Source organism: Lissotriton vulgaris, chromosome 10 (assembly GCF_964263255.1).
Source record: "Lissotriton vulgaris chromosome 10, aLisVul1.2, whole genome shotgun sequence".
Lineage (NCBI taxonomy): Eukaryota > Metazoa > Chordata > Amphibia > Caudata > Salamandridae > Lissotriton > Lissotriton vulgaris.
The window spans coordinates 372,378,771-372,406,479 of record NC_141698.1 but is presented as its reverse complement, the minus strand read 5'-3'; the positions used below and the strand labels follow the sequence as shown (position 1 = coordinate 372,406,479).

At 43.8% G+C, this 27,709-nt stretch overlaps 2 protein-coding genes across 2 annotated transcripts in view; both read left to right on the top strand.

The window, feature by feature from the left end:
• The window catches only part of DNAAF8 (dynein axonemal assembly factor 8), a 1,006,155-nt gene that overhangs the window by 315,987 nt on the left and 662,459 nt on the right, over positions 1–27,709 (top strand). Inside the window, exon 11 of the mRNA XM_086939618.1 lies at positions 23,530–23,697. Within this exon, the coding sequence (XP_086795744.1) occupies positions 23,530–23,697 (168 nt within the window). The remainder of the gene's footprint in view (positions 1–23,529; positions 23,698–27,709) is intronic.
• Positions 972–21,321, top strand: LOC147685280 (myb-related transcription factor, partner of profilin-like). Its single transcript, XM_086942284.1, has 3 exons — positions 972–1,398; positions 1,680–1,933; positions 21,193–21,321. The coding sequence occupies exons 1-3, from the start codon at positions 972–974 to the stop codon at positions 21,319–21,321; spliced, it is 810 nt and encodes a 269-aa protein (XP_086798410.1).

The following is a 27,709-nucleotide window of genomic DNA, read 5'->3' as shown; positions in this document are numbered from 1 at the left end:
AGGGCATGGTAAATGCTGACAGTTGTCCAGAAGGTGGCATCCAATTGCTGCAACAGTCACTCAGCCCTCTTCTAAGGCCTCCTTCCCAATGAGGTGCAAAATGATGTTAAATAATTTATAAAGTGTGCGTATACCCATACGTGTCTTGTCACTAAGGTTTTTTTAGACACTGACATAAGGGAAATGTAGAAAATATTTCTGCTACTTAAAATTGACCCTCTATTTTGCTGCCTAATTTCAGTTGTCAATTATTTGTCTCGTTACTTACAGTAACTGTCCCTAAAATCCAAACCTGATTGGTTGCTTGGGCTGTTGACAGACTGTAACTAAACATAGTTCTTGAGTATCTTGGAGACTCCGTGCACACTCTAAGGTGGGCTAGGATGGGCTTATCAATGAAAATGGTGGCACCTGGCCAATCACAGCACTCGGGAACACAATTGCCCTGTGATCATTGGTTGTCAGTCCTCCGATTATTGAATGAAGAATTAAGCACTGCCAAAGCCCACCTTCTGCTGTTTGACAGACTATGTACCTGGGGTGATTGCTCAGCTGGCTGGAGCTTCAAGGGCTAGAGATTGCTATCAGCCAGATTCATCAATGTCAAAATCTGCGATTTCTAAATTGCGAGAAAAAGCGAATCGCAATTAAGAAATCGCAGAATGGCATTCATGAATATTTGCGAGAAAATAAAGCGAATCGCAATCGGCCGCAATCGGCGATTGCGAGTACCCAAAAATCAGTAAATATTCGCAGAATCGGCCGATACCCGTGTTGAAATTGCGATCTCGCAATTACCGAAATCGCAAAAACGGGAAGTCGCATCCTGAGCACAGTGATGACATCACAACCAGGACGTAGGCAGGTTCCACCCTCATTCAGCAGTGAGAGCCTGAAGTAGAAGCAGCAATACCAGAGCTCCCCTCCAGAGTGCCAACAGGTGAACACCAGGAGACACCCCAGTGGCCAGCATGTCACAGGAAGCTGCAGGTGGAACTTCCAGTGGAAGAAAGAGGAAAATTACATTTTCTGAGCAAGAGCTCGAATATTTGATTGAAGGAGTCTGCAAGGACCACAATCGGCTATTCGGTAAAGACTCCAGAAGGGTGCCTGAGGCCGATAAAAGGCGGATATGGTTGCGCATCCGCGCAAAAGTGAACTCTGTGGGGGTGACCCAGCGCTCTGTGGACGAGCTCAAAAAACGCTGGTACGACCTCAGAGGGCAGGCAAAGGAGAAGATTGCCGAGAGGCTGGGGGAGCGTGTTGTGACAGGTGGAGGGGAGCCCACTGTCCCACCAAACACACCACTCGAGGACCGAGTGGAGGACACCATAAATCCGCAGGCATGTGTGGGTGTGATCCAGCTGGACTCCTCTCGACACACCCAAGACACACAAGGTAAGTGCCATGCGACTGCGACCCCCTGTCCCCTAACAATGTCCATGGCTCCAGATCATCCCATTTCAAACCCCAGTCATGCAGCCAAGGCACACCACTAAAGCGCTATTGCATTGTGGGACATGTAGTCTGACCACAATTACCATCTAGCCCCATAAAGCCAGACATGTTTAGTGAGAGTCAATCCTGCAGCGAGTCAGGGAATGGTAGTCTGCATGCATGTAGGAAGCCCAAAATGTGGAAGAAACATGTCACTAATCAACGTCCACTTTACATCACAGTTGGCGCTGATGTCCCCAGTACAGACAACGATGCCCTGCTAATTGAGGACATCAAAGAGGGAGACTCACATCTATCCCCAGAGCCAGGACCATCAGGGCAAGCTGCCGCACCAGCGGTCATTCCACCACCTGCCCCTGTGGACAGTGCCACCCCTGCGCCAACAGGCGCAGCAGTACCACAGCACTCAACTCAACCACCAGTGGGGCTGGCAACACCAGCAGCAGCTCGCCGACCAACCTGCCGCCCTGCGGCTGTGAGGAGCCAGTCAAGCGGACTGGTGAGGGAGCAGCGCAATAACAATTCCTGCGCTGGCAGGGGACCAAACGTGCGGCCAGGTGGGCTCTCCATTGAGCGCCGTATGCTACATGTCCATCAGACACAGGCCCGTCATCTTGCGGCTATCCACCTCCAGCTGAACAAGACCGCCCGAAATGTAGCACAAATGTCAGACCCCATGGAGAGGATGACAGCTGCTATGGAGGCCAACACACAGGCCATGTACAGCCAGTGGGACCTCAACCGCCGCAGACACCAGCAGCTGTTGATCCGCCTGTCAGCATACACGCGGTCCAACTACATCATTGGCAACGCGACCTCCCAGCTCTCGCGACGCTCCTTGGCCATGCAGGTCCAAATGGTCCAGTGCTGTCAGGACGTCGCGAGAGCTCTGGAGCATGTGTCAACAGCTGTACAGGGCATGCAGGCTACCGGCCATGGCCAGGCGGGGGGGGGGTGACGACACAAGTGAGGCTACTTCCAGCCATAGTAGCCAGTCCGTGCCACCGGTGGTAGCACCCCGCCGCAGCAGCAGGTCCTCTGCTGCCACACGGCTGAATCAGGAGGAGGATGTGGAAAGGAGGTTGGGAGCATCTGCCCGGAGGCGGCATTGAACATTTGAACATTTACATGGGGGCCATGCTGCTGCTACAAGCATGCCCTCCAGAAGAGCAGACATATGACGCAATATGTCATTCATGTACCAGTTTGGGTAATCCCCAATTTATTGTGCTGTAACAATAACAAATATTCTGTCTAACATAATCTGACTCATGTCATTATTGATGTTGTCATGCATGAGTGAAGTTATGGGTGTGGAGAGTGGGTGCACTAGAAATAGTTCATGCAGATTTGGTTACGCGCCTGTGTCCTTCTGCAGGATTCTCCCCACGTGCGTGACGCACATGTGCAGGTGGTTGGTTGTCCCTTTCCGACTCACTGCCAGAGATGTCTACAGGTATCCTGCGCTTGGTAGCAATGTTGTGGAGGATTGCACACACGGCCACGATGCGGCAGCAGACCTCTGGCTTGTATTTGATGGCCCCACCAGTCTTGTGCAGTATGCGGAATCTGCTCTTCAAAAGGCCAAATATCCTCTCAATGCAATTTCTTGTGCGTATGTGTGCCGTTGCTGTGGTGTTGCAGGGTTGAGGTATGGGGTGAGGAGGTACTCACGGAGAGCGTAGCCGCTGTCACCTGAATGATAGGAGCAGAGGGTGAGTGCCTGTGCTGCGCAGCTACATTATCACAGCGTAATATTGTGGGGCATGTGTACTTACCTAGTAGGTGTCCTTCACCAAAGTCTCCCCTGGCCAGTCGTGTGTGAATGCCGCTGTGCCGGAATATGAAGGAGTCATGTGTGCTCCCCGGGTACCGTGCCACTATGTCCGTGATGATTGTCTTTGCATTGCACACCATCTGCATATTGAGAGAGTGGCAGGACTTGCGATTGCGATATATGTATTCCGTTTGTGCTGGTGGGCAGATGTGGATGTGGGTACAGTCAATGCATCCAATTATATGTGGAAATTGTGCTACGTTGTAAAATTGTAGCTTGGTGTCATTCAAGTCCTGTTGGCTGGTGGGGAATGAGATGTAGTGGGGTAGCCGGGTCAGCATAGCCTCCAGGAAACTCCTTAGGCAGCGGGACATGGTGGGCTGGGATATCCCCCCTGCAACAGCGACTATCCCCTGGAAGCTTCCGGAGGCCAGAAGGTGCAGGCTGCACAATACCTGGACATGTGTGGGCACGGCATTGGTCCTCCTTGTTGGGTGCTGCATCAGGGGGTCTAGGTCCTGGATTCGCTTCATAATCATTGGCCCATTCAGGCGGTACTTAGCGTAAATTTGCTCCCTGGTTTGGCCCAGAAGGGTGACCCGCTGGCGGAATATCCGCTCCTGGATCCTACGTCTGTTCCGTGCTGCTCGCTGTAGCCTTCGCCGCCTGACACCATGTAGAGTCCTGGCATTGTGAGAGTCCTCCTGCTCCAGCTGCATATCCTTAAGTGTGTTTGGTCAGGCCTGCACCTGTTGGTACTTAGTAAACGTTTTTTGTAGATTTTTTTTTTCATTACTGGTTACCACCTGGTTTGGGTTCTCCTTAAATTGCACTTCGCAAATAGCGATTTTCAGGTATTTCGCATTCTGCGATTTTTCATGAATAGCGATAGCGATTTTTTAGCAATTTCGCAGATTAATTCGCAGATTCCATGGTTTCTCGCAATTTCATAATCGCTAATGGCCTTCTTCATGGATTCTGCGAATTTATTTGCGAATTCGCTATTTTTATTTTGCGAATTCGCATTTTTAGGGATTTCACTGCCATGAATTCCTTTTCATCAAATTGCGATAGCAATTGCTTATTCGCAGCAATTGCAATCGCAATTTGGCTTCATGAATCTAGCTGTGTCCTCTAGCTCTTTGCTGTAATTCTGGCTCCTCAGTCAAGGGAAAAGTAGACTTGGACGTGACTTGAATCCACACACCTTCAGAGAGGGAGTAAACCTCTGGTGGGCAGAGCACTGCATGCACATCGGGCTGTGTCTGGCGCCGCCCATGATCCATGTTCTGGTGAACCAATGCCTGTCACAGAGAAAGAGGCGCAGAGCTTACCCATTTTGAGTGAGCGGGAGAGAACCCCCGTGCTGTGTAACACACTTAGCATAGCCACACTTCCATTTGTTATGCCTTCTAAACTGCATAAAGATTAGTTGCCACTTTCCAAAATAAAGTGCCTACTTTACCTGCATATGGAGGAACAGTCTGTTGGCAGAAGTTCAGAGGGAGAATGTAAAATCTCCACACTGTCGTAACATGAGGTTTGGATTCCATTAAGGACACAAGGTGAACATAATGACCGATAGATCTTGGAGCGTAATTTTGACTTCATATATATGTACACTTAGTACTATATACTTGTGTGTCCTAATGTTATGAATGCAAAAGTGTTGCACCTGAACGTAGTACTGAGTTGCATTCACTGCAAACTTCGGAGTCATATAAACTGTACATTTTAACATTTTTTTAAATTATACATACTCCTTAGAGACTTGATAAAAAAAACATCCTCACACTATTAAAATGTATTTACTTTGGAAACGAGAATGGTTTATGTAAACATATGCACTCCCTTCCATGCACAGCGTCTCCTGATAGCTGCTACCCCCCAGCTCCCTGCTACTGATCTTCTGGCCCTCGGATGAGTGGTTCGAGGCCCCCCTCCACCCGCAGGCACCCACGTGTGCCGTAATCCCTGGTGGCCTAGTGGTAGAATGTCACTGCGCTACTGCCCTCTGTCTCTCTTTTTCTCGTCTTTTTTATGACTTTCTCTCTACTTTTTTTTTTACTGCTTTGCTCCTGCATCCCTGGTGGTAGAGTATCTCTGCTCTGCTGCTGGACTGCCCTCTTTCTCTCTTCTTTCTGCTTTTTTCTTACGTTTTCTTCCTTTTCTTTCTGTCCCTTTCACCGTTTTTTGCACTTTTTCCTCTTTTCTGTCTTCCGAAACCCCACGGTCCTGCCTCCCTCCAATCCCACTTTTTCTTCTTCCAGCGTTTCCGGCCTCCCAGCTGTTCAGCCTCCCAGACATTACTTAATGGCGGCCACTGTGTGGCCGCGCCGCTGGCGTGCCAAAGGATAGCCTATCTGTGCTCGTCCGCACCAGGACCGCGCCCAGCGCCACAGACCCTAGTCCTTGGACCTTCCACCGATACAAAGCCAGCACCGTCCTCGCCCTCCACTATGGACGCCAAGTCGCCTGCCACCTATTATCACCGAAGGACACCCAAGGACCCTTCTCCTGCTAAAACTGTAGCTGTACCCTGTCCCTTCTGTGCACTCCAGCTCCTCCCGCCGCATACCCGACCAACAGTGGATCCGACTAACCCAACTGCATCCTTCTCTACATGCACTTCCTCTACAAACACACCATAGAAATCTGGGACCTCCGCGTATCAGTCTCTCCTGACATCACCTTCCTCACGGACACCTGGACAAACCCCAGCTCTGACCCAGACATCGCCACCCACTTCCCTGATGACTACAAAATCACCCATAAGGACTGAGCCAACTGACCAGGAGGAGGCATCGCCATCTTCCACAAAAACACCCTCCTGAACCACTACCTCTCACTCCACTGACCCACCAGACACCTTAGCTCTGCCAACCAGCCCTTTCCACCGTACCTCGGATCCACAAGGCTAGAACCGGACTAAGATCCTTCTCCTACTCATCTGCAAGACCTGGAACACCCTGCCTCACCACCTCAGATAATCCCCTTCGCTGACCCAATTCAGGAAGGATCTCAAGACCTGGCTCTTCGACTGAACCCCAGCACTCAGACAATGGTTGCCCCAGCGCTGGATCACTCCTTACTGAAAACTTAGCAGCAAAGAGAAAGTAACTGTGACATAACAAGGGTTTTTGAGACAAACATTGAAGGTCCAAACATAAAATAGTATAACCAAGGTTTGCGCACTAGTTATTCATAGTCCTTCACATCACAGAGGGTATTATGACATCATTCAGCTCTGTGTAAATAATAATGCCTCAGAGAGCATTTCTTTTTTCTTTGAACAAAATGAGGAGGTTGTCCTCTTTTCTAGTGTCCAGGAATCAACAAAGGAAAAACATTGCCCTTGAAAATTCTCAGCAGTAACTGAGTACTTCGATTGTTCTGCAGATCAGAAAAACACACCATACGATAAGGTAGAAGTCAAAGTGGGATAATTTTCACCTTTGTGTCTTTTATTGTATCCAAGCTTCTGTCTCAATAGTGGGGAAGATTTTTCATTGTTTAAAATACTAGAGGCTCAATAGTGACCTATTATAGCTTATCTACAAAACAGCAAGAAACAATAAGTTTGAGATAGTAATTTTTAAAAGTTGATGACCATGACAAGTCTGTCTCTTTCATAATGTCCTTTAGGCACCATTACGAGACAAAATCCTTAGACAGCATAACCCCCTAGTGGAATGGGCACCAAACAACAATGTAGCTATTCCTCATGACCATTTTCTCATCTGGCCAATGTAGATGAGGTGGCCGGAAGGTAACTGCCTTTCACATTTGGAGGATGTAAATGGCAATTTGTGCATAAACTTTGAACAACACACAACTTAGCACAATCTGAAAAAGAAGGACACAAAACAGAGGTTTGCATAGTCAGTGGTTGATAGAGTCAGGATTCTTCTTGAGATATATAATTTTAAACCCTGTGGGGAAAATACTTATTTACATTCAAGACTTTAACATCTGAGACTCTTCCGAATGAAAGCAGACAGAAGCATTGCAAGCCGACACAGAAAGATTTCTAACTTTGCTGCTAGCCCTTTTATAGTCCCAGCGGGGGAATTCTCATTGACCCTGGTTTGACTTGTTCCTGTCATGGCCACTAGACCCAGCAACACAAGTAGGGTAGCATTTATACCATGACAATTATGGAAATGCTGGATGATAGGAATATTGGGGATGTTTATGGTTTTAGGAACTTTACGTCACAGAATGCAAGGAAAATGTGCGATTTTAATCAAAGTTTGAGGACTGCAGAGCATTGTCATTACAAAAACGCCATGGGATCCACATGAGGCACACCACCCTGGACTCCCCAGGGTATCTAGTTTTCAGAAATAACTGGGTTTGGTAGGTTCCCCGTGGAATTCCGCTGAGACCAGACCCAAACAGCAGAACCAAAATCTCTATGTTGCGTTTTGGGGCCTTTTGCTTCGGGAGCGCTCGGCCCAGCCACACAAGTGGGATATCATTTTTATCACAATAACTAGGGAAACACTGGGTGATAAGATTTTTATGAATTCCAGATGTTTATGTCACAGAAATGGAAGGAAAATGCGTGATTTTACGCAAAGCTTGAGGTTTCCACGGCACTGTGTTGATGAAAATGTTGTAGGAGCCACTAGGGGCACCCCATCCTGGTACTGCCCCTGGCGTTTAGTTTTCAACATTGCTTTGGTTTAATAGATGTCTCCAAGTGGCCCGATTTCAAAAAGTGCAGGCATTCAGCATAGAAGTAGGACAATATTGGGACTAAGGGCCAGAAGTACGATGCCCAGTTTGCGAGGTGTTATTTTGCATGTACAACAGTGTGTTTAACGCTGTTTGCAATTCCCAATGGGGTCGCAAATTGCGAGGCTAATGAATATCATTTTTATCACAATAACTAGGGAAACACTGGGTGGTAAGAATTTTATGAATTCCAGTGTTTTCCAGATGTTTACATCACAGAAATGGAAGGAAAATGCGTGATTTTAGGCAAAGCTTGAGGTTTCCACGACACTGTGTTGAAGAAAATGTTGTAGGAGCCACTAGGGGCACCCCATCCTGGTACTGCCCCTGGCGTTTAGTTTTCAACATTGCCTGGGTTCAATAGATGTCTCCAAGTGGCCCGAATTCAAAAAGTGCAGACATTCAGCATATAAGTAGGACAATATTGGGACTAGGGGCCAGAAGTACGATGCGCAAAATAGCGCCTCGCAAATTGCGAGTCTTTTGTGACTCGCAATTTGCGAGGTGTTATTTTGCATGTACAACAGTGTGTTTAACACTGTTTGCGATTCCCAATGGGGTCGCAAATTGCGAGGCTCGTGAATATTAATGAGCCTCTCGCTATTTGCGAGTCCATTGGGAATGATAGGCCTTCCCATGAATTGTGGCCTGCTGGGCTCAGCAGACCACCATGTCTGGGATTGCTTTTAAATGAAGCAGCTTTTTTTTAAAATGCAGCCCGTTTAAAGGTAAACAGGAAGCATTAAAAAAAAAATGAAACGTTTTCGGTTAATTTTTTAAGGGCAGGCAGTTGTCCCAGGGACCACTGCCTGCCCTTAAAAAATGTTTTTGGAGCCAGTCACAAAGGGGAAGGCGTCCCCTGGGGAACCCGTTCCCATTTTCGACTTCGTTACCACCCTCTTGAAGAGGGCAGTAATTTGCGGGTGTTTTCACTATTAGGAAGGGAACGCCCCTTGCTAAAAGCTAGACACAACACACTAATTTGCGAGTCGCAAATTATTTGCAACTCGCAAAGCAGTGTAAGTACATGACCAGACTAAAATTGTATGCGCAAACGGGTCGCAAACTCGTTTGCGCATGCAATTTTACTTCGTACATCTGGCCCTGGGTCACTAGTATCCAGAGGAAAAATAGGCTGAACAAAAAAAGAAAAAGAGTATGTAATGATCAAATGTCCACAAGTGATCATATAGTTTTAAGATGGTTTATTCCAAGTAACATAGAGAGACCCCAACAGGAGCATCCAGCAAGGTGCTCAGCCCAGCCAACTGTAATCTCCCAGGCAGATCACCAACATTCTGATAGATACATAACATGAACATTACATTGGTGGTAGAGAAGGTTTGCATTGAGAATATCAGGATACAACGTATCCTCTTTTGTTATACAGAAAACAAAAAGCTAAAAACAGAGACGGAGAACAAGAGAAAAATGAAAGCAAGTAAATTGAGCAAAAGCGGAAAAAGAAACAGCAAAGAGAAAGAACCCATAAAAAAACAAAGAATGGAGAATAGAAAACATATAAACCATCCTCCCTTCTTACTGAACTTTGAAAAGGAAGCGACATAGAAAGGCACTCAGAAAAGAGAAAGCACAAAAGATACCTTCAAAGCAAGAACAAGGAAGATGAGGAACAAAAAAGGTGAAACACTATTATCTTTAAGCAAAATACAAATACGTAATGCAAAGGTAACAGTGCAAAGGTAGCAATAAAAATACAATAAAACTGAACATATTTAGAAAGGAAGGCATAAAAGCACTTAAATAGAGAAAAAAAAACTAAGCTAAATATGTGTATGTAAAACCTAATCTCTTGAGAAAATGATATGTTGTGCACTAAACAGGGAACAGCACCTATAGACGTTGTAAGTGTTGGAACATAAAAAGTGTGGAGAAAAAAAACATACTGTGCACACTCAATAAGTAACTGAGTGACCAGCAAATATGAGTAGAAACACATGACATGTTCCAAACACAAAACAGAATGATTGAGTAAGGACAAATGTAAATGCAAAAGGACTCTAACCTATGCATAAAATCCCTGTAGAAAGGGTTGAAAAGACAAAGAGTGGGTAGGAACCCATATTAATAATGCTAAGGGACTGTAACCCTAGCATAGCTCCTAAGAAGGAGACAAAAATGCGCACACCCTACAAGGCGAAAAACAAAAATTCGCGAAGTCCGTATGGACAACTGACGTGGTGCTACCACAATGTGCGCATGTTAAAAGCAAATGGGACTGGGAACCCATCGCAAAAACATAGAAATTAAGCAGGTGGGACTAAAACCCACTGCAAGCAAATGGGACTGGGACCCATCGCAATAACATTTAAATTAAACAGGTGGGACTAAAACCCACTGCAAGCAAATGGGACTGGGACCCATCGCAAAAACACTGAAATTAAACAGGTGGGACTAAAACCCACTGCAAGCAAATGGGACTGGGACCCATCGCAATAACATTTAAATTAAACAGGTGGGACTAAAACCCACTGCAAGCAAATGGGACTGGGACCCATCGCAAAAACACTGAAATTAAACAGGTGGGACTAAAACCCACTGCAAGCAAATGGGACTGGGACCCATCGCAATAACATTTAAATTAAACAGGTGGGACTAAAACCCACTGCAAGCAAATGGGACTGGGACCCATCGCAAAAACATTTAAATTAAGCAGGTGGGACTAAAACCCACTGCAAGCAAATGGGATTGGGACCCATCGCAAAAACATTTAAATTAAACAGGTGATCAATAGAGCAGCTGGGACTAAAATCCACTGCAAGTGCAAAAGACAAAACACTGTTGTGCACAGCAGAGTACAAGTAAAATATTTGGCCTGTGAGGAGGAAAACTACTGTACTACACTAGAAAAAGAAAACATAAAGCACTATGCACGATCCTACACTGCACACCTTATGTAAATGCAAATAAAGACATGAAGTAGTACAGCACAGGAGTTAAAGTTCACATATTAGCATTCAGTTATATTTTAAACACCGGAGCTCGATCCTTGCCCCCGAGAAAAATATCCTCATTATAATGAAGAACTCACTGCGACAAAGAGAAATTGAAAACCAATCAACTAAAACAAATGCATGAAAGAACTGTTACTTGTAAACGCCAACTGGAGAATAAAAGACGAGTCACTGAGGTTTTGCTTCCCATTTTCCAGAAAGGAGAATAAAAACAAAAAGACTCCAGCATTTTCATGAAGGAAGTGCACAGTACCTTTGATTTATGACAGCGCTCCGTTGAGAATGAGGGTAAATTTCACTTGTTTCGTTGTCCTCTGCATCGCATTGACTTAACGACTGAAAGGGAAACAGCTGAGATCGCATGAGCAATACTCCAAATGACGTTGAGGAAGACAACATATACAGCGCTGGGAACAACAGAAGTAATGTAAAGACTCCCAAAGCAAACATGGCGGCACGCACAGTGACGCAAAGCTGGGTGGCTCACGGCGCTTCCCCACACCAAACCACATCGGAGGATCCGGCAGAGAAGACAGCACATCACAGGAGCTCCGTGAAAAACAGCAGGTGAGTGCGTGCACAGTGAAAGACCTACGCTGCATTTTTAAATGAGGAAAGGCAGTTGAACTGACAATGGCTTCAGTGGCTCGATTTTCGCTCAAATAAAAATAAAAATATTGTACATAAAAGAGAATCTCCACAACTATAAATAAGCTTTGGCATGCCATGGTGGTAAACCGATGAAACAGGCAGAACATCACCAAACCACCTCCTTTATTCACTTACTAAACATGAGGCCAGTTCTGCAGCGAAGAGTCTCCTCTGGGCAAAAACTTTAAATAACTTCACTTTCAATAGAAATAAGCCACTGCTGCACATGTATCCATACTTGAACAGTCACACTTCTTCCCCAGAAAGCGTAGGGAGGTTTGATGAAAGTTAATGCTTACCCTCATGTGAAGGCACAGCACAGGATGAGCCAGGAACTGAAAAGATTCGGGTTTACCCCGCTTGAGGGCACAGCTCCAACACAGAATTTAGTAAACTCTCCTTGAAAACAGGACAACTGGCACAGTTGGCAAATAAATAGCTTACCCTCATGTGAGGATACAGCGTGAGCCCCAACATGAAGAAGAACAGGCTTACCCAGCGTGATGGCACAGCTCCAACTCAAAATTTGTAGACTCACAGGTAAACAGGGCAACTGCCAGACTGCTGTGGGCGACCGATTGTATGTCACTGGTGGGGTCATGATGGCAGTTGGGGTAGCTTTTCTTGTTGCAGGAGGTCCTTTCTTAATTCGAAGTTTTCTTTCTTAATTTGAAGTTGTTTGAAGTCCTTGTAGAGGTGACAGATGTAGGTTCTTTCTTAACATTGTCGCCAACATGTAATGATCAAATGTCCACAAGTGATCATATAGTTTTAAGATGGTTTATTCCAAGTAACATAGAGAGACCCCACCAGAAGCATCCAGCAAGGTGCTCAGCCCAGCCAACTGTAATCTCCCAGGCAGATCACCAACATTCTGATAGATACATCACATGAACATTCCATTGGTGGTAGAGAAGGATTGCATTGAGAATATCAGGATACAACAGAGTATTTAACACAGACATCGTTTGTGTCCTCATGCCAGAACGAGTGACTTGGCGTTTCTGCTCACCTGGAGGTAGACAGAGGGAGTTTACCTAAATTCTGTCCCGGGGGACAGAAAGGCCACTAAACAACCAGGTTTAAAATAGATCCAAGCAATTAAAACGTGGGCACCTTGGCCCTAGTCCAGAATGGGCACAACAGGTTTTCTAACACCCTGGGGCTGATTGGTCCCTTGTTTATATGGCACATAAAAAATATCAGTTAGTATCTAGTGGGCTTTCTGATAGCTACAACAAGGGTGGCAGTTGAGGAGTATATTCACAAAATTTGCACCTGGCGGGTTTTGGTCTTTTTGAGCAGGGGTTCAGCCTGATACCTTGGATAGCTGCCCCCACCCCCTATAACAATCAAATAAGACTCCATGGTGTCTAGCGGGCTTTCTGCACCCACCGGGGGCAGATTGGAAGTAGAGTCATCCAACCTGCCCACTCTAGTGGGGGGGGAGGTTGTAGGAGGATTGTGTGGGTAATTTTGGCCATGCTGGCTCAGCTGGATGTCTGGACAACTATCTCCACCCCTCATAGCCACAAAAAAACCTCCCTGTAGGTAATACCTCCTATCTGCCCCCAGGGGGAGTAGAAAGGCGTCCATTGCCTTGAGGGGGCGGGACTCCCCATTCAAAAATACTCCCTGGTGTCTAGTGGACGGATCCATGCTTGGGGATCACCCTCTTGTGGTGACCCCTAATTTGGGATGAACTAGGGAAAGATATCATTGAATAGTGAAGAGATAACCTATTGCCAATGATACCTCTCCCATCTAAATTGGTGCTTGGGAGGCTGAGATATGCCCCAGATCATCAATGTAAGTGAAAGCAAATGAGCAAATTGGCAAATTTTCCTTTCACTTTCTAAGTATTGACGTCAGTGTTTTCATGCAAGGTGATTGTCATTACAAAGAAAATAAAAAAGCCTTGGGCTGCTACAGAAGCTCTTCCCCAGCAGCCTGAGCTGAAAATAGAAAAGAAAAATCCCTCTGTATCCTTCTGGTGCGAGCACCAGAGGGATTTCCTACTTCTAGTGCCAGGATGTGCTGTACATTTCCTTAACACCTGAGAGGTAGTGCTGAGGATGTGTCCAGCACAGCCTTAGCAACCAAGAGGTTAAGGCAGATAGATTTCAGTGCCCCATATTTTTCATTACCAACAGATTATCCCTTTTCTAGGACATGATCTGCCAAATATGCCAACTGTTTTGCATTATTTGCACTGCAAGTGTTTCTCACAGAGAAAGGAGCAACCATAAAATTCACAACTTGCACTGGAGGATTCAAATGGGCTCAATCTGTTGTTAGACACTCAGCAAACCCAGACTGACCATGCATACTCATAACTTGCTCTTTTGGACAGAGCCAAAGAATCCCTGTTGACTGACACAGCCTTTTTTGGAAGCCCTGGGACATTTTATGAGCCTCTGCTTGCATCTTCCATTAGATGAAATAAAGCTGAACAGGAAAGGCTTTTCACAAATGTAGAGCTCTCCAACAATGACGAGCCATATAAGGAAGTGCAGGGAAAATGGCCTGAATGGATGACAGTAATGGCCAACTTCCACAGAGAAGACCTGTCCTCTGGCAAAACCACTCGCATATCCTTCTTTTAATTATTATTGTCAGTCTGGGAAGGAGAGGCAAGGACAGAATTATCTATAATACAACCAAGAACGATTTTTGCTGATTTGTTACAAGACCCATGCTTGCAACAGTGACGCAATCTGACCTATCTGAACCTGTAACTTCTCCTTGTTCTGAAACATCATCAACATGTTGTCCAGATACCCAATTATCCAAATATCACAGGACCTCAAGAGAGCCACTACCCGCTTTAGGAAATTTCATCATGTTGCAGACAAGAGGCCTAATAATAGAGCCTAAAACTGAAACATTCCCTGATGCTAATGAAACAATAGAAATATTTGTGACAGGGATGTTTCTGCAGTGATAGATAAGCTTCCTTCAAATCCTTCATCCTTCAAATCTATATTTACCATCCAATCCGTTTGCTAAAGAGAATGCACCCCATCCATCTGAAAGTGTCTGTACAAAACAAAACTGTTCACTGGATCACTTGACAGAAACAGTTGCCTCCTTCATTTGCCTGATTCAAGCTGCTCAGAAAACCCTGGGGGTAATCCGGAACACTGTCTATTGCCCTTACCTCAACAGACTCCTGAATTTTCGCTGATACCAAAGGTGTCTAGTTTTGAAAAAAACATTGGGCGAGGCGCAGCTAGTCGTACAGGTGGGGAATTAAAATCTAGTGTGTAATACTGTGCTGTTTGTGAAACCAGAGGTCTGACGTTACATGATGCCATTGATATAGAAACAGGGCAAGCCCCCCACCCAATTTTCTCGGGGAAAAGAACTATTTAAATGTTGATGAATTACCATTGTTCGAGTGGGTATGTCTTCTGGTTCTGTGGCCTCTTTCTAACACTGCCCCCCCCCCCTTTATTGCCGCTGGGGGTGGAAGGGCAAAATCCTCTACCACTGGACGAGGCTCCATGACACTGCTGGGAGCATAAAAAGATGGCTTTCATGATTAGCTCTGCAGATGTTGAAAGCCGGGTTAGTGAGCCTTACCTCTGACCGCTTTGCTAAAAGCAAGGAGCAGTAACACATTTTTAAACTCTGCTGAATCTTCTCCATAGAAGTAAAAGTTTCCACATAGGTTGTAACTTCTTTAACACATTTCTCTAAAAAGAGATAACCATCTGCGGCTGCTCTCAACTCCTTGTCCACCGTCTCAGCAAATTTAGGATCACTGAACATCAATAAATACTTTCTGCCGAAAGAAAGGCCTTCACGTTCCTCGTAATGCAAATAGATATTATCTGAGTAAGAGGGTTCACCATATCTAGGAACTTATCCTGTCAAATCTTGAAGGCCTTGTCAATTCCATTTCTGGGGGTTTTCGCTTTTTATATAAGGCCACCATAGTAGGGTCAATGTCTGGAGTTGCCTACAGATTGTTAGGGAGGATAGGCCTCCCGCATTCTCACCTTTGCTTATTCTTATTTATTTTCTCCATTGGATACCTTATCCATCTTGCTGTAAACTCAGAAATATGTGAAGAGGGAATCCATTTGTCTGACGAAGGGGGAATAATGATGCTAGGATCGCAGTACGGTAGTCAGAGAGAATCTAAAATCTGCTCTTCAAAATCTCCAGCAGTGAGAGATTACTCTTTTTAAAGTCTCCATCAGATGACTCCTCATGAGCAGGTAGACTTGATGGCTTTCTCTGACTTAAACTTATTGACAGCTGCACTAGCTGTTTGTCTGCATAAAGATGGACCTCCCAAAAAAATAGCAACTCACTCTTTTTGTAGGAATTATGTTGTGGGAGGAAACACCCGTCCTTTCAATGGGCATTAGACCATTGTCCATCTGAAGCACCTCAGAGGCAATAGGCACTTTCTCCCATCCCTCTAGTGCGGAGATCACTACCACAGGAAGTACCATACTCCTCTCTAAGACATGGAGGCAAATGTGAAATGAGGTGATCAAAGGAGGCTGCAGTGGAACTGCTTACCACCTCATGCATTGACTTGCTTGCAGCGCTTACTGTAAAATGAACCACATTTTGGGCTCTCAACTGCACGTCCTCCTGCCTGCTCCGCAGACTACGTTCTAACTTATCCAAGACTCTTGTTCCAAGTTAGCAGGGAACTTAAGCTTTCGCAAGCTACTCTGATCTGTGCCCTCCATTATAGAGAAAATTTAAAAAACAGAATACAGCAGTGGTTAATTTGTAAAATAAAAAGTGCTGGGGCTCTCCTCGGGAGGCAGCACTAACAGGAGAAATAGGCTGGTACAAACTGCCTCCTGACTAGAGCTGAGGCACTTATCATTCTGGAGAGAACCGGGCCTAATAGCTAGAGCTGCCGATTTCAGAGCTGGGAAACCGGGTTCGAGTCTTGGCGTGGCTCAAAATCCTGTGATTATGGGGGAAATTGTCTGCCTTCCAAATGAGTGGGTCCTTAATTGGTGCTACAAGCACCGGTGCTGAGGATTAGGTGCTGGTGCTGAGCACCTGAAAGCCCCTGCTCAAATTAAGCACTGGTATACAGCAGCAATGACAATTGAAAGGGTGAGCAGCCTACATTTCCATTCATATTTGTGTAAATCTCATAAACTATGATAGGAAACACAAACCCCTAAATTTGTTAAACTAATATATTAGGCTTTTCTTTCTTTTTTGTTTTTTCTTTATTAACTATTAATCCTGTCTAAAGAAAAACGGATAGCCGAGTGCTTCCCAAACATTTTAGAACCGCAACCCACTTTTTATTACAAAACATTTTGCGAACCACCCAGCTTTAATGGACATGAGGCTGGGAATTTTTGTAATGTAACTAAAGCATCGTGTGGTAGCGCATTGTTATTTACAGACAGCACATTTTCCAGTGAAATGGTCACTACATTTGCACGGACATACATGTTTATTGATACAACTATATTGCACACAGATAATAATGTGTGGAAATCAATCGGATTTCAGTGAATATTTATCATTTGTTTCATAAGCAAATAAAAGTGTCATGATTTTCTTGATCCTAATAAATACGTTGTATTCACCGCTCATAATTACAAAACTATTGTGCTTCATTTTGTTTTCATAAGTGCTGAATACGTAAATTTCATGTGAAGGTATTTACATTTCGTTGTGTGTTAGGAAAAAATGACATCCTCTAGCTTTCCTTTCAAACTTCATGTACTCGAGCAGGATTCACTTCACTTTTCTTTCTCCGACTGCAAACTGAGAGGAGTTTGTAAACACCAGTCCCCTCATTCAAAATAGGCAGCAGAAGATATAACCTGACATTTGACCTCTTGCTTTGAAGCGCAGCAAAAGTGACAGATAAATATAACATTTATTGGCATCTTTATTTATTGCCTGTGTTTTGGCGTCCAACCAGATATCGCCTCGAGACCCACAGTTTGGGAAACACTGGGGTAACCTCTTGAGCTTGGTAAATCCTTCTCTAACCGCTGAAAGGATCGCTGCCAGCTGATCGGTGGCAACAGAATTGACCATGCAACAAACTCTCTTTCTTTGTGAGGAGAAACACTGTGCATGCGATCGCCTCTATACAGCCAGTGCTCGAAGCCAAAACAAAGAATATGTGGATGTATGTACATGTGGGCATATGAATGGGATATATATGTGTGGGTGGCAGAACCTGTGTCATATGTACTTATGGCGCAGGACATACTTTTAGCCATATGTGGCATCGTTACATTTTTAACACAAACTTACAATAATTTTTTTAATTTATTTAAAGTGCAGAAAAATATTCAGCTAACATATTTGTAATATGGAAACATTCTATGCACTTTAAATTTCTCACACTTAAAACAATGGCTGTATGTTTCAGTTATAAATACGAAACCGTGTCTACCAAGCACTGGGAGCAAGAGGCCTACTGTGTGTAAAGGCGACACTTTGAAATGGGAGAAAATTAAACTGAAGAGTTAACAAACAGCCAGTATCTTGCTCCCAGTGGGCTGTAGACACGGTGCCGTATTTATATAGAAAAGTACAGCCATTTATTTAAATGGGATGAATTTAAAGTGTAGAAACATACTTCATAAAACATTAAGACGTAATTGGTTTAAATAAAAGTGGAGAAAAACATTGAGACTTAATGCTTCATAGACATTTTATTTCACTTAAATGTTCTCCCATTTAAAAAAATAAAAATTTTCAGTTATAAATATGGCACAGTATCTGCTGGCCACTGGGAGCAAGAGGCCTGCTGTTTGTAAATGCAACACTTTGAAATGGGAGATAATTAAAATGAATAGTTAACTTAATCATAAGGTAACTTTTTTTTCTCCCCTTTAAAAGTATTCAAAAATATAATTTTGTTCTCACGCTCCAGTATTGAGTTGACAAGGACTTTTATTTGAGTTAATTACCTCAGTGATTTAGTTCTTCACCTGTGTGCCCTAAATCTGATGGAGAACTGCTCATTATCAGGCCCTGCTATCTCCAGCCTGATGATAATTGTGTAAAATAAATGCAGCCATCCCTTAACTCTAAAAGGAAAATGTAAACCTGTGTATATTTAAAAATGAACTCAAGGTGTCTGCGAGCTGCTGGTAGCTTGCGATTGACTGGTTGGAGACACCCGATAATGAAACCATTATCTTCTGCTAGAGGAACAAAAAAGAGGAAGTGCACTTTAAGACAGTGCTGTTTATATAGATCAGGATGATGCCATAAGGCCTTATGAGAGGTAACGGACTATGAATAACTAGTGTGCTGATCTTGTATTTACTATTCTGTTTGAAACCGCTGTGTATTTTCCTATTATTATGAAAACTTTGTTATACCACAGTTAATTTCATGTTGTTGCTTAAATTTTCAGTAAAGAGCAATCAGTCTTAATTGAGCCTCCAGTCTTTTAACAGAATTGCCGGGATATAGCCCCTTCATTATTATTTAGTTAACTTCAATGAAAGTCGGTCTATCACATGTAACACCAGCTCAATGGTATCCCAGATCTTAGCCAGGCAGCTGAAATCCAGCAGCCCATCAACTGCCCATCATGGGCGGAAGCCATGTAGTTCTGATCATTTGTGACAGTGAGCACAGCAGCCACATGCTCATGTCCCTATGTAATTTTTTCTTTAGGAAATGAATGGTGTTTCATTTTTTCAGCCCTATTGCAACGGCCTGTCCAGAAACATTTACACAGTTTTGAATACCTGGTACTTCGATGTCCAAACACACAGTCCCATTGAAAATCACTTCACCTGACCATCTGACTCATAAATCATAGTCTAACATTCTTCTTATCTCTTCTGTGGACCCCAGCAGCAAAACTGATGTCGCGAGACACATCTGGGTAAAATTGGGACTTCAGCCCTCCATAAATGTTAATTAGGAGTAGCCTGGATGTTCACGTGCACTTTCAAAGCAGATGACTAGCCAAGTTTTCTACTCTCTCAGCCCACCATAGGACTACTGTCCTCCCCTTTCCTTCTCCTCTCTGTCACGGTCTCTCTGTGTCTTTTCCCTCTGTCTGGCCTGTCCCATTGTCTTTCTTTGTCTCACACCCCTCTTTATCTCTGTCCCCCTCCTTGTCTCTGTTCCCCTCCTCCCTCTCACTCTGCCCATTCCACTTACCCTGTCTGCCTGTTTACCTCTCTTGGTCCTTTTCAGTGATTCTGGCCCTCTTCTCTTTCCTTTTCCCTCTCTCCCTCTCTCATGTTCTCTCATTCTGTCTCTCTTTCCCTCTGTCCTCCTGCCTCTTTCTGCCACTATCTCTACCTTTCCTTCTCAGTTTCTCTTTTTCCATCGCTCTGCCTCTGTCCCACTCATCACCAGGTATTCCGCCACACATACCGTTTGTGGGCACTAATGTGGTAGGACTGTATTATTTTTCATAAGCTCATGTGCTTTTATCATCACTAACAGCCCTAGTTGTTATTCGCAGTGACCATGTTAGGGTAAAATCCTCGAAGTGGTAAACAGATATCCAAGGGAAGAAAGTCCCACCAAGGTGAATAATCAAATTATGCTTCCAGTTCTTTATCCAGTTAGTTGTGATCGCTGGCACACTTCAGGTGGCCTTACTCTAATATAGATGTCTGACCCTATAATGGCCACCACAAGTAGCAATGACAAGTTTTTTCCAATGTATTTCTAACTGACACTGACAATGCCAATCGATCAAGCTTATAACTGAAAATTCAGATCTATTTGCTTTGCCATTGTTTCCTTCAGGCTGCCATCAATCCTCAAAGACAGACCTTTGGAGACACTTCCCTTTTTTGTCCTATAAGAAGCTGAAAAAAACATATTCCCCAGCCGTGGTTCCCCAGAGCAACCCAGTGGCTCCATACAGCTCCAGCTGCAACTATACCTTGGAACATGACATCATGGAGTATAATTGCCACCAGCCAATAGACTTGTGTTGGTTCCAGTTCCGTATATCTTTTCTATGTCCTAAGAGGCACATGAAGAGGAACAGAGAGAGCTACAAAAGTGACAAAAGACAGCACGTAACATGCTTGCTTACCATAAGAAGATACCCATCCACCAGAAATGTTGTTACTGAACGTTAGTAATTTTTTTCTTCTGATGGATAAACCTCCTACAGAGCTACACCATCCTGCAGAGTTATCACCCTATGAATGAATCCCATAGCAATAACCTCCTGGGTAATAGAATGGGGCAATGGCAGTTAACCAAGGGAGTCATGCAACAAATATCAGGCAAAGTACTTTTCTCTGCTTGTCTGAGACGAGAGGCAGTAGTTTATGGCAAAAGTATGCATACATGACCACATTGCTGCCTATCCGATGTCGGCAACTGGGATGCCTCTGGTAAGAGCTGTGAAGGCAGTCAGGGCCCTGTGGGAATGAGCACAAATGCCGTCCGTAGAGGCATAGCAGATCTTGATACAGAGAATGACCCAAAATAAAATTATGCATCTAGTCCCTGCCTTGCCCTTATAGCTCCAGCAAAGCTGAAAAAGAACTGGTTATCAAATCTGTCTTCTCATGTGTGGTTAGCATAGTAGGAGGCTGCATGTTTGGGATAACGCTTATGCACCCATTCCCCTTTCTTCGTTAGACACTGGAGAGGGAAGAAATTGGGATGGGCAAAAGAGTAACCCATATGAAATGCAGATACCACCATGGGTCAGAAGGTTTGGAAGACGCTAAGACCAATCTTATCCAGGTGGCAAACTGTGTAGTGTGACGAACAGAGAGGACCTGAAGTTCTCTGATCCTATGGGTAGAACTAATTGCCACCAACGTTACTGTACTGTTTTCATAATAAGTTGAAACAGGTAACTATGCATCAGATATTGGATAAATATTCCATTTGGTTGGTTAATAGAACATTCAGCTACCATTGAGGGAAAATTAACTGATTGGGAGGAAAAAGTAAAGCAGACCTTCCCAAATATTCTTCACAAGTGGAAATTTAAATCGAGAAGATTGATCAGGAACACATAAATGACAGTGCTGCCTGTTAGACTTTATCTATAGCCACCACCCTTCTAAGCCATGAATAGTAAAAACCACATGCTGTCAGACAGGAAAGATTAAGAGAATGAATGTCTACTGACTCACAACCATGAGCATACTAGGTACAGCAGCCTCTGTAGATGGGCTTAGTAGCAGGCTGTCTGGCAGCCAAGTTGACATTTGCTACCTCATACGGAAGGCAAAAGGATCCTAGCTGGCACCGCTCAATATTCATGCGTATAACTACATCTGGGTTGGTTTGGTTGACCTTACTATCCTTCTGTGAGAGCAGGTCTGCTCTATGGAGGAGGGAAATAGGTGGTTGTGTGTCAAACAGATTGGTGTACAAATCCTCGTACCTATGTCTGGGCATATCAGAATCAGCTGTGCTCAATTATAATGCACTTTTTGCAGTGCTCTGGACTGGAGTGGGATCAGCAGGAAGGTATATATGTTTATGTTTATAGGATTTATAGAGCGGGTGACTACCCTTGGGCATCTCAACGCTATAACAGGCCCTGAGACCAGCTGAACATGAACGCATCTTCCAGGGAGCATAGGGGGATGAGCATGGCACAAAACCGAGACTCCTTTTCCTGACCCTGAGAGATCTACAAATGGAAACCTCAGTCTAGAGTAGCTGTCATTCATGCTTTTCCAAGGAGAGGCAAATCTGCTCTGACATTGAGGGATCCTGCGAGATGAGGTGCTACTGGTAGATTACCTATCCCTGTGCCCTTCTACACAGGCAACTCACCTTCCTACATAGTATCCAGGAATCAGCATCGCCATGTTGGTTGATATAATGGACACTAGTGGTGTTGTCTGACAGAATCTAGACATTTCCCCGGGAGATGAAAGGGATAAAGGCCTTAAGGGCAAGAACTGGTCTCCCGGAGCTCAACATGGACTGAAGGCCTGTGAAGTCATATTTCCCAGGTGAACACATCAGACCAGCAAGGAGTCACCTTTGACCAAGATAGCCTGAGGAGGACTGAATGGCAATGCCTCACAAATTTGGAGGAGTACTAGTAAAGTTCCTGATGCCCTGACCAGAAGATTTGCATCTGAGCCAAGAGACTTCCTTTGTATTCCGTAAGAAATTAAAGACTCATCTGTTCCCTAAATAAAGTCCCCTTGTCAGTCTCCCCTCCACCTCTTCCCCCTCATTAGGATCACAAATCTTATAGCGCGGGGATGCCCTTGGGTCACCAGGCGCTTTAGAAATCGTTATTAAATTAAATTAAATTAAATTATTGCAGCCACTACCTCCTCAGACACTTGAGGTGTCTCATCCACCACTTGGAGTTATACAAGGCTATTAGACCAAGAAGATAGAAGACCTGCAGGACCAGGACACAAGCTAAGTCAGACATATTGACATTGCTTCAATATCCATCATTCTGTGAGGACAAGGGAAGGTCTTCATGAGGATCGCGTATTCACCTCTGCATTAAATCTCAGCCTTTGTATGAGAAAACGTTGAGACTTCTGGACAGTGACGGTAAAGTCTAAGTTTTGAAGAACAGACCACCTACTTGAGAAGTTTGTTTACCTGCGAAGTGGACTGTACTTCACTAACCAATTGTCCATGCAGTGCATTAGTATTAAATTGCTCAGATTCAGGCAATGTGTAATGCAGGGTAAACGGCCAACCTGGCACATTTTGAACTGATATTAAAGTAGAGGCACTTGTACACTCTATGTACTCATGCTCAGATTTCACTAAAATACAGATTAGGTATAATAAGATGTTTCTATACTGAGTGCTGATTCTCATTTGATACAAGTATACAGCTTTTAGGTTCAAGGTGTAGAAGGATGGGTGAGGGAGCTGTGAGGGAATGAGCTTTAGCAGCCTTATCTGCAGTGTAATGACATAGATTCTGCATCATATGAATTTTTATCACCAGCAAATATTCTTTGTGGTTTGCAGGTTCCTACCATCAGTGTTCAAAGTGCTGGCAGTAGCAGCAGTGATGCTCCTTTCCAGGTAGTGGGCCTGCAGCAAACTTGGCGAGAAGATGGGTTGGCACTCTACGCATGCCTGGCTCCACTCCAGGATGCTGTCTCCGAGAGCAGCCCTAAAACGCGGAAGAATAAGGTAAGTGAGGTTTACGTTTTAGAGTTTTTTGGTCAGTGTTCACCTTGCACCTGGTAATCATTCTAAAGGTTTTTTGTGGACAGATTGCTATCAGGTCTATCCTAAGGTGTTATGCTTAAAACTCGAAAAGACAAAATCCAGCTCAGTGTCCCAAGTGTTTGGGCATATTTGTATTTGTAGAATGTTGGTGTTTGAATGTTGTTAGCTCGGTCAGTTCATATGAGGATTCTCTGTCAATCTCGTTCCTCCACAGAGGGTGTCTTTAGATCATGGCCTATTTTGTTAAGCTCCTACAAGAAAGCTATTTTGCTATATACCTGCTTCTCTAGACTTCTCTATGGGCTCCCAATGCTTCATCTTACAGTAAGAATTGAATGTCCTCTTTGTGTGTGATATGTACTTTATACTGCATTTCTTGTATCTCTTATCCTTATCATCTGAGTGTCGCAGGCAGCTCCTATCTTTGACAGCAAACCATCTTGTGATGGTACTTCTTGTCAATCCATGTCTTTTTCCTATGTCGATAGTGTGTCTCAGGGTAGCCTGTTGGAGGCCCTGCAGCAGGAGAAGGGAATAACTGGCTCCTTCATTGCTATCACATTGATATAGTGTTGTTTACTTTCTTCCCAACATTGCACTGACTCCTGTTTCTTAGGGTAGTCGGGCTGGTGGCATTACCCAATGCGCTGCATCGTTTTCTAGAGTTCCAGGAGTTCCAATGACCTTCATTATTACTCTCATCCTTGAAATTTATGTTCTTGTTCCTACAAAGTAGCTTTGTGTTTCTAGGAGTTGGTGAATCCTTCAGATGCTTTAGTCCGGATTTCCCAAATTTGCCAACCTTATCCAAAAATGAAGTCATTGTTGAGAGGAATAAAAACTATAGCAAATACTGATTGATGTATGCCGCACGATAAAGGTAATGTGCAGGCACACAACTAGGTCAGTGGGTCTCTGTGCTATGACACTACGCAGGAATAAACTACTACACAAAACGGAATCCTGAAGACTATTACCAATGTACTCTAAGACCAATGTACATCTAAATAGAGAGGTGCATATTCTATCTACAACACCACTAGTGTGTGAGAAGGGCAAGGCTACAACTAAGAATCATGCAAGGATATTAAGGTATCCCATCACTACACAGTATCGTGCCCAGTGTCATCATCTGGGAACCAAACAATACCCACACAGGCTCTCTTATAAATCAGAGAAGACCAATGTGTGATGCACCGTATCCTTCTAATGATTCTATCTGAAGGAAAGAACTGAACAAAAGATATGTGTAGTGTACTACGTCAGACATAATTCATTGTCTCAATAGGTGCAGTGCATGTGAGTGAAGTGATTTAAAAATGGGTAAACTTCCTGGATCATGTGTTCATTGATGCACAACACATACAATTCGTGAATCCATGCAGTTGCCCTACTAAAACAGTGTAAATGACAAAAGTGAAAAAGGTTTAGAACAGTTTGAAATTAATCACTGTTCGAACGTTAGCTTGGTCAACATGTTTCTGCCTTCAATGGAAATAAGAACCCTGGCATTCTTCAGGACCATGTCAATTAATGTCACTGCATCAGCAAAAATAATCCAAGTAGATATAGAACAGATACATACAGTTTCTGTGTTGCTTCTAAGAACCACGATGAGCAAAGGGAAAGTGCTGCATCAATGCTTCTCAGTGGATTTACCTCACCTCACTCGGCTCCAGCTCGATACGGGTGAGACCCCGCTCTATCCGTCGGTGCCTCCTGGCACTATCGAGGCTGGGATGGAGGAATACCCTAGTGAAAAAGCAGCAGCTACCTCATTATGTAGTATTTTTTACTTACTCTTCCTATGTTCCTTCAAGTCTACTGTAAGGGTTTAGCCTGAGTCAAAAGAGCTCATTCCTACTGGATGTTGACTGCTGTTCCCTCTCCCTTTGTAAGGAAATTCCTTCAAGGATTACTGCTGTTCAGCATTCTTTGGTTGAATCTGCTGATGCTGCTTAAATATTTGTAGATTGTTTCCATACTGACTAGTGAGCTTATTTCTCCATCACTCAATGTACCATGTGTTACATTTTGAGTTCTAAAGCTTTTCCTGATGTTACAGCACCATTATCTGGAGTTATACCACACAAGAGCATTTACTGGCACTGTGTACTGTCCAGTCTGAGAGTGGTCCCTTTTGGTCAGAGAGCTTTACATCAATCTGTCATGCAGTAGGATACTTTGCCTTGTGATCATTGACAAACTCTTTTTAGAATTATTGTGTACACACCAATCACCCAGGTTGTGTAAGAACCTGAAGTCTTGAGTAATACACATGGAACTCGCCCTTTCTCTTTACTTTAGTACCCCTAAAGCAGCTTCAGTGAACTTGGGGTATTCCACAATAATTATTTGTTCAATATGTGTATAAAAGCCCCAGTGTGTATTTCTTTGGAGAGGGTCAATACATTAGGTGAAAGCATATCTGCATTAGGTGATGAGTTGAACATGTTCTTAGCGCTAATAATAACCTGTGTTTGGGACTCCTGGACATGCAAGTTCGATCAGGGCTAAACAATTTCATACAGACTCATTTGCGGAAGTTATATGCATAATTTGTTTTTGAGCATTCATTGTGCAGATTAAGGCAATGCACCTTAGCTTGTGGTTTCCTGTTCATATATGGATGCTTCAAGCCTTTCACGTAATTGTTAGCATTTCCAAATATCTGCCCCATTCCGTTTCAATGTTTATGGTGGCCTAGCTGGTCCTCACCTTGCCCCATTGTGGGTCACAGGCCATGAGGTGATAGAGCAACTGTCTCCCACACATTGGCACTGCAACATGTGGTCAATGCCATGCAACATCTAAGTAGTCGAATGGCATATTCATTGGCACACTAGGTTTGCTGGGGGAGTTATGGTGTTGCTGGAATGCACTCCTGGGCACCAAAAACAGAGCACTGCATGCCCAATCCCCATATCAGTGCATTAACTGTTTTAGCTCTTCAGCGTGTAGATGTACTTGTATGATTGGATTACTCTGAGAACATTGGGAGGAAGCATGTTGCCCCTCTAGGTACTGGAACCTCGGCATGGTAACACAGCGCTACAGAGATACATGTCGAGTAGTGCTTTGCAGCATTGTGTAACAAGTTTTTTTCATGATTCATGCTGATCCCTTCTATACAGAGATTCTGTCCTCTAATGTTTTATTTCCGAAGCAACTTCTTGTTTTTTTTACCATAATGTCTCCAAAACCTTACTTGCAAAATTTGGAAGGAAACACCTTAAAAAATAAATGCATAGTAGAGAGAATTTTATTTTTTCTGCCTGATGTCTGTTTGTGTCACACGGAGAGTTAACAGGCTCCTTTTCATTATCTATTAGTCTGATGGTGTGATATTTGTGATCACCTTCCAGTATTTGAAAATTAAGAATAGGGACATAATTTGGATGAGTTCAAAGAAATTGTTATGCTGTCTGAGGAACATTTTAATAGATCTCCACATTTTATGACATATGCCACAGCTTCCATCCTACCCTAGAGTGCCCTTGAGTCTATTTGGGCATACTTGCTGCTTTGTCAGATGCAGATACAAAGTTGACTTGTTGACATTAAACTTCTTTAGGGCAAACATCGTACACTGCAAAAAGTATAGTGATTTCAATTGAGTCCATCAAAACTCTGAATACCCAATCTCGATCCCTTGTATATTTGATCCACCAGGAAGACTGGAAAAGGAAGTTTGCTGGTCGAATTCTAGCATATTAAGATAATTCTAGTGGTTCTGTAAATCCAAAGAGGGTGTTACAGATGTGGCTCTTTGTAACATTTTTATTTTCTTATTCTATTTCAGAGAATAGTTGGGCGTGTGTCAAGATTATTGTTGTTGCAATTGTGTCTAGAAGTGAAAAGACGATGGGTTAGGCAAAGTTAAAGATGCAGTCGAAGATTTAATTTAAGTTATGGACAAAGAAATGGTGTGAGAGAAAGCAGTGAGAGAATTGTATAGTACTCTCCAAGTTGA

What these genes read in the sequence shown, in the direction of transcription:
- LOC147685280 (XM_086942284.1), top strand. Translation starts at nt 972, where the DNA reads ATGTCACAGGAAGCTGCAGGTGGAACTTCCAGTGGAAGAAAGAGGAAA. An exon ending in ACACACCCAAGACACACAAG is followed by an intron (nt 1,399 to 1,679) that starts GTAAGTGCCATG and finishes TTTACATCACAG; the next exon opens with TTGGCGCTGATGTCCCCAGT. An exon ending in CAACCTGCCGCCCTGCGGCT is followed by an intron (nt 1,934 to 21,192) that starts GTGAGGAGCCAG and finishes TTTCTTCGTTAG; the next exon opens with ACACTGGAGAGGGAAGAAAT.